This window comes from Aethalodelphis obliquidens, unplaced genomic scaffold (genome assembly GCF_003676395.1).
Source record: "Aethalodelphis obliquidens isolate GAN/ISIS:26980383/991018 unplaced genomic scaffold, ASM367639v1 scaffold49, whole genome shotgun sequence".
Classification (NCBI taxonomy): domain Eukaryota; kingdom Metazoa; phylum Chordata; class Mammalia; order Artiodactyla; family Delphinidae; genus Aethalodelphis; species Aethalodelphis obliquidens.
The window spans coordinates 781,525-788,862 of NW_020837993.1; the positions used below are offsets into that span (position 1 = coordinate 781,525).

General features: G+C 49.5%; 1 protein-coding gene across 5 annotated transcripts in view; it reads left to right on the top strand.

Moving 5' to 3' along the window:
* Nucleotides 1-1,020, top strand: part of NTRK3 (neurotrophic receptor tyrosine kinase 3) — a 371,729-nt gene extending 370,709 nt beyond the window's left edge. For 4 of the 5 annotated variants that reach the window (XM_027083122.1, XM_027083119.1, XM_027083120.1 and 1 more), the window contains one exon: nt 674-1,020. In XM_027083122.1, the coding sequence (XP_026938923.1) occupies nt 674-859 (186 nt within the window). In that variant the 3' untranslated portion in view covers nt 860-1,020. The remainder of the gene's footprint in view (nt 1-673) is intronic. The other variant, XM_027083118.1, reaches the window with a different exon arrangement.
* The last annotated feature ends 6,318 nt before the right edge of the window (nt 1,021-7,338 follow it).

Sequence of the window (7,338 nt, forward strand, 5' to 3'; positions counted from 1 at the left end):
ACAGGTGAGGATGCTGAGATCCTATGAGGTTAATTGACTTTCTCCGGACACCCAGCTGGGCAGTGGTGAATCAGGTGGTTAGTCCTAGTGTTAAGGACTTTTCAAGAAACAGAATACATGGTTTAGTGCAAAGAGCAAGGGAGGATGAGCCTCACTGAGGAAGGGACCTGTGTAACGGCTTAGAGGTAAGCATCACATGTGCACCGAGGCTGTGCCTGGGAGGGGAGCTTGACAGGAAGTGGGAGCCATGGAGGGGCAGAGCTCCTTCAAGGGGGTTTCAAAATCATGCAGGCTCCTAAGAGGGGGTGGGACAGGTCAGTTGCCAATCCCCACTGCCAAGTGGGAAATGAATGCAGCTCAGTCATCTAGATAAGATTCAGGACTAGAGAGGAAGAGAGAAGTGAAAGGAAGAGTGTCTGTGGGAGTTGGAGGCCTGGCCTAAGAGATGGAGAATAGACGGCAGCCGTGGGCTGGACCAGCTAGTGCTGGATCATGGCCCTTGGAACCCATGCACAGGACAGGCGAGCAACTCTGGTCTCCAGCCCAGCCTCAGGAGGGTACCCCGCCTCTGCACTGAAGCTCATCAGTGAAGTCATTGCCTTCTGCTGCGCCTGAGCCACAGGGCCAAGGCTGAGCTTTGGTGATAACTTCCCTGTTCTCCTCCCTTTTTCAGGTCATTGAGTGCATCACCCAAGGTCGTGTTTTGGAGAGGCCCCGAGTCTGCCCCAAAGAGGTGTACGATGTCATGCTGGGGTGCTGGCAGAGGGAACCGCAGCAGCGGCTGAACATCAAGGAGATCTACAAAATCCTCCATGCTCTGGGGAAAGCCACCCCCATCTACTTGGACATCCTTGGCTAGTGGTGGCCAGTGGTCGTGAATTCATATTCTGTTGCCTCTTCTCTTCTGGCCTCACACCCCTTCTTTTCCACTGCACAGACTCTTTTCTTCCATCCTTGACTGAAGCAAACATCTTCATATAAACTCAAGTGCCTGCTACACATACAACACTGAAAAAAAAAGAAAACCCTGTAAGGCAGTTTGGCATATATATATATATATATATATATATATATATATAATATATATATTTATATATCTAACTATCTATCTATCTATATCTACAGAGAGATAACCTCTTCTCTAATGCACAGAGAAGCTGCTGATACACAAACCATAAGACTGTAACAACAACTCAGAAAATCTTAAGTATTATGAATACAATTGAAACTTCCCTTAGACGCAGGCTGTGGCCCGTGCTTCTTCAGCTCTGACTTCTGGGAGCAGAAGACTTTGACGATGCACAGAGACAATCTTCACGTTGGGACTGGAGGAGCTGGGGTGGAGTGCCAGTCACTGCTGCACAGGTGATCATCTGCACAGGTGTGTTAGCTCCAAGCTCTGCATATGTGCATGGGCAGACCTCATCGACAGGCTCAGCAAGGAAAGAACACCGAACCAGGGGCCTCTGGGACGCCTCACACATCCCCTGACCATCTGCTCCACGCCTTCCTCCTTTCCTCCCCCTCAAGACAATTTTCTAATTTGTCTTTTCTAGAAAGTATAGTTCTGATGCTTTGGGGAGTCAGCAATGGCGCCTACAGGTAAACACTGAACAAAACAACAACGACAGCAAAACACAAAACAATGGCGACGGTGGACTACATCCATCTTGTTGTAAACTATGCTCAAGTTCCTTCCTGAATTTGAAAGAGTTGTGTCATCTCTCCTCTGGACTTCAAGAACTGGACTTTCTGGATTTAAAGAACCACAGAATTAAAAGCTGAAATCTGAACCCTGCAACGCACTGCCTCCTGTCTTTCCATCATTGGAAAGTCTCCTTGGCCGCACCTCCGACATTCAGGCTATTGGGGAGTTAAGGGGGGTGTCAGACATCCCCCGTGTTGTCTGCACGTGTGGGCACAGCAGGGTTCCAATGGCAGGAGACTTCATTCTTTGCAGGTCTTATAAGGTCTGCCCCTCTGGGTCGTCTATTTGTCAACCCGCCTTCTCTAGATTCTAGCTCGCACTTCCTGGGCCTCTAGGAAGTCCCAGGTAAACCCCACTGCCGAGAAAGGGGCCCAGGTCTGGCGAGAGGCTGGGGCAGTGCTTGCTTCAGGGAGCCAGGCAGTGGAGTGGGCAGGAGCCGGGGGGCGGGGCGGGGAGAATCTGTTTGGCACCTACATCCGGCCCCTTGTCATTCTCCTCACGTTTCCAGCCCCTGGAAGGATTGATGCATCTGCCTTTGAGTGCTGTGAAAATGCAGGGGCTGAGAAATCACTTCTGTGGACTGGGTGCAGGGGGAGGGGCCGAGGCTGCCTGGGGAAGCATCCAACGCCTGGCCGCTGCCGCAGGCTTGGCATCTTAATGAGGACGGAGCCCTGACCAGGGAGAGAGAAGGAAGCATTTGGGCTGGGGCCAGCTCCCTCTGCCCCGACACCAGGGGAATCACTGCCTTCCCAGCTGCCGCTGTCAAAGACTGCGACAGGGGTGCACCTCCGGGCCCCCCTGACCCGTGACAACAAAATGCCCGTGGAAACCCACAGCCTAGCCCCACAGAGCCCTCCAGCTGGGGAGAAGAGGATGTGCTTCTCCCAGGCCACCGGTCCCTCCGCCTCACCCAAGCACAGAGCTACCGAAGGGACTGGCTTTGCCCGACTGGAGCCTCTGGGTCCCCCGACCTGCACCCCTCTTGGCCAGCTTAAGGGACCATCAGCCGCCTGGATGTTCTGGTCAGCTGCAGTGCAGGCATCCTGTGTGGGGTTTGGGACTGAATTTTGTGTTGGTGGTTTTGCTTCTTTTTTTAGACCCACAGATATTTTTTATTCCGAGCTGTGCTCGGACTGTAGGCCACGGTGGCGGGGGCTGGGGGGAGGTGGGGGGGGTGGGGGGGGTTGGAGGCATGCTTCAGGGATGGCTGAGGCTGCTGAGTGGGGTCGGGAGGGGAGGGAGGGGAGTTGGAGTTGGGTGTGTCTTTTCTCTCTGTGCTGTGTTCCCAGCCCCGAGGACTTTGGAGGAGAGCTCTTGGGATGCACCCCCTCAAAAGAATCCTGTGCTATCCTATGGCAGTCTCCCCCCTTGTCTTTCCACCTGGTGGGCCTTGGTCTCTTCCAGGGCTGTTAATGCTGGGTTGAACTCTGCAGTCTGGTTTGGCCCTAGCGAACTAAGGGAAAGTAGTTCAAGGAAGGAGCGATCTGGGGCAGCTGCAGGGAGGTGTCTCTTAGTGAGAGATGAGGCTCCAAGGCTCCTGTTGCTGCCACGTCCTCCCCCATACAGACACTGTGTAGCTTCCATCTTCTTGGCTGTGTGTTCCTAGAACCTCAGAGTCCCTGATAGTCTGGAAGAAAGGGAGGGTGGGGAGGGATTGATGGGCAATTGGGAATGCAGAATGTAGTAGGGTTTCAGCTCAGGGCGCTGCGTCCTCATGGCCTAATGGAAGTACGCAATTCCTTTGCGGACAAGGAGACTGGTGTTGTCAGATTGCCCTTGTCTGAGTCTCTTCAGCCTCTGTGTAGGCCTTGGGGTCACACCCTCTTCACGTCCATCGTAAGCAGCTGTCTCCTGTAAGACTCCAAGATGAAGGGTACGGGGTTGGAGGAACAGAGGGGGTGGGCCTGCTTTCTCACTGCCCTTGCTGTGCTCTCTGTGTGGAGAGTCTGCATGTTGACTTACTAACCTCAGCAGGTGGAAGAAATAAAAAGTCTTTTTGGAGAGTGAAGGAGATAGAGAATGGGGCTGTGGAAATGGAAAGGGTACTCAGGGCTCTGGGGTGAGCAGAGGAGGTGGATTCTTCTGTAGAGGGAGGACCGAGAAGACTCCCCCATGTCTCCGTTTCTCCATCTGCAGAATAAGAGGTGTGTTTGCTAATCTCTGGCCCCTTCTACATTCTGGAATTCTTAGACTCCAACAGCACCGACTCTCTGTGTCCCTTTTCTCAGGACCACTCTGGAATGCCAGGGCAGCCCTCTGCAGGCCTTGCATGGGTGGGGGCAGTTGCCTCGGAGGGCTCATTGGCCTGAGCACAGGTGGGTTCCAATAAGACTGTCCTCTCCTCCTTTGCAGTCACAACGATGCAGGAGCTGAAGTGCCCGAGGTTACTTTACGCCTACAAGGAGCATCTGGTCTCCTTCACCCTCCTAGACTTCCTACACAGGCAAAAGGCCCTGGTGAAGTGTTATTTACTTACTTATTTATTTTTAAGGAGCCTGAGGTAGTTAAATGGGTGTTGAAATGACATCCCATTAGCCAGTATGGCCACTCCAGTCTACTTCAATCTCATCGCCCCCTACCAAACTCCACGGTTTAGAAGTCCATGTCTGAGCGACCGGGAAGGGGTGTAGCATTATGCAAGCTCCTTTGTAGCTGTGATAGATGCTCCAGGTTCCCCAGGCTGGTCTCCCTGCCATGCCATCCTCACCTGGTCCCCTCCAGGACTGGGTGTGAGTGACCTGCTGTTGGATGCCCACCTTGGAGTAGGGTGCCATGGCCAAGGGTCCTTCCAGTTCTTTACTTTGGATGTGAACCAGATGCTGCCCTCTAATTATATCCCTGACCTCTGGGTGGATCTTGATTTAGTTAACAGACAAAATCTTGATGCTTCCTCCGCTCAGAAGACTGTGCACAAATCATCCCTGGAGAGAGGCTTCCCGCTGGAGGCAAAGGATCCTTGGTCCCTCGGGGTTCAGGTTGAACATGACTCTTTTTCTCTGGTGATGCTTACTTTGCAGACTACACCAGTGCATGTATTTTTGGTGCTAAATACTACAGAAATCAACACCAATGGGAGAGCAGACTGCAGGTTTCTGGGGTTGCACGAGACTCAACTCAGAAGCAAAAGGGGTCAGTCATGCCTGGAGAGTGCAGGATACATGGGAAGTTAGGTGGCAACATGGAGTGGTGGAAAGACCATCGAAATTCCTGGCTTTGCTCTAGTTACTCAGGTGGCATTGGCCAAGTCAGCTAACTTTTCAGATTATCAGATTTCTCATCTGAGACATTTAGAAGGTGGAAATAGATATCTTTAAGGTCCCTTTCAGTTAAAAAATATTATGTTCTGGTCTCACTTTTTTGTTTTTTTAAACTTACTTGTTAGAAATAAGAGAAAATAAAAGGTCGTTAACGATGGGGATGAGGGACAGTTATCAATGGTAAGAAATTGATTATAGAAGGCAAACGAGAAAGGCTCAGTGACTGTTAGATTTAAGGGCTGTTGGTGGAGGGAGGCCAGGCAGACAAGTCCAGGACCCGATTTTCATGCTCTTCAGGGAGGCTGCCATCCGGCCCCTTGACTGACTGTCAGCAGCCTGTCCTCCTCAACTGGCCATCCTACTCCATTCAACACCAACATACCCAAAGTTGACAGAAACTATTCCAAGATGTGGAGACGGGCCTGCCTACTGCCCAGACAGGCCACTGGCAATCTGCACTCTGGGTCAAAATCCAAGAGATTTTTACCTTCACCTGCTATTGTGAGGAGCTAGGATGTTGGAAAGAGGACAGCATTTTAAGGTGCAGACCATTCACTAAAGTTCTTCTCCATTCAGGAGTGATGAGCGGCTTCTTTGCCGCACGTTTCCAAACCCAACAGCAGCAGTATTATTTTGACTCGAGGTACGGTTATTCCAATGGACAGTCTTGAGATCTGGGGTCTTTCTTGTGCTTTGCTCAGAGTCTGGAGCAGAGAAACATCTATAGATGTTTGTCCCGTGAGCCCGTGTGTGTTGGCAGTCTAGACAGCTGCCCTCTAATGTCCCTGGGATGTCTATTGTCAACTTTGGGTGAGAGCCAGCCTGCTAGAATACTCCATGCCATTTGCCTGAGAGCCAAAAATGCTGCTGTAGCCATTATGTTTTTGGTTACTGGAGCACCAATATCTTCTTTGATACCATTTCTTTCTTTCTTTTTTTTTTGGCCAACACTTACTAGGTTTCAAAGGAAGATTCCAAGTTTTTGTATCATCATTAATATATCAATATAGGCTTCGGAACATGTTTTGGGATGCATAACATCACCGGGAATGTCATCATAAGGAGAGTATAGGCCTATATACATTGTATGCTTATATCTATATATTTAATTGGGATGGCTTCATTGAAGTTCCCCTTGGAGTCAGCAAATTGATTCCATCATTCTTCATCTCTTTGACCCTTACATTTCTCAGGGATGAGAAATCCAGAGATGGACTGGCCTAAGATATTCAGAAAGGTCCTGATGGGAAATCTGGCATCTTGTAAAGTTTCATCATTTGGTGCTCCCTGAATTAAATTATGCTGATGACAACATTCTGAGCATCTGAAAATCACTCTTCCTGGTTGATAGATCACACAAGAGCTAACCATTTCTACCACATCACATCCCATTTCGGGGTTGCTATTGAAATCACCAGCACTGCAGGTGAAACCAGCGCCTAGGAGGGACGGGACAGAGAGAATGTGAGATGACGATCATTGTTTACTCTTTCTGAAAGGCATTGCTGACTGTGGGAGATGTGGTGAATATCTGAAGGCCTGCATTGGGTACTAGGACTTTTGCTGTGAACATAAGCTGTTTCACCCTAAGGTTCTGTGTCTTGGCTTTTGACAGTCTCTGTTTTCCTAGTGCATTCCTCCTAATCATAGTTCTGTTGACTGTCTAAACACATTCTGTACTTTGCAACAAGAGATCCTCTGGCCCAAGTCTTGGTATGCCAACATAGACACTTTTCTGTTTCACGAGGAGATCCAAGGGGATTGGGGGCCTCTCTCAAAGTACTTGGAATTCTTGGGCAAAATAAGAAAATCAGATTCCCCTTCATCTTTAACTGACCAAGTTCCAAATTTATAACAAGACCTGGTCTGATATTTGCAGTATGGATGGTGTCTTAAGCCAGTGAGCTGGGCTATTTCCCATCCTACAGAGGCAGGACAGTGAGCTCTATTAATTTTTCTGAATCACCAAGGTAAACGATGCTTTGTGTGCAGTGCCATGGCCCAAGCTTGTAGCTTGCAAGAGATACTTATGGCCAACAAATCTAGAAGTTTCTAATAGAAGATGTGTCAAGATAGTGTAGTTGGGGAAAGGCCTGTTGGATTCTCCTTCTGAGAAACGCCTTGTCACTCAAGTCTTGTTTTTCAGTTTAACATCTCACGAGAGAAGTTGGTTTCTTCTCAGTTTATACTGTGACAAATTTATGTATCCTTCCTGAACGTCCGAAGGTAGACTGAGAGCCTGGACAGCCACTAACCATGGTCTACTCTGACATTCTTATGGATGCAACATCTCTAAAGCCCAGTGAGAAATATGAGTGCCTAAGCTAAGTCTGGTAGCTTTTCCTTCTTTTAAGAAGAGTACATGGGGGCTTC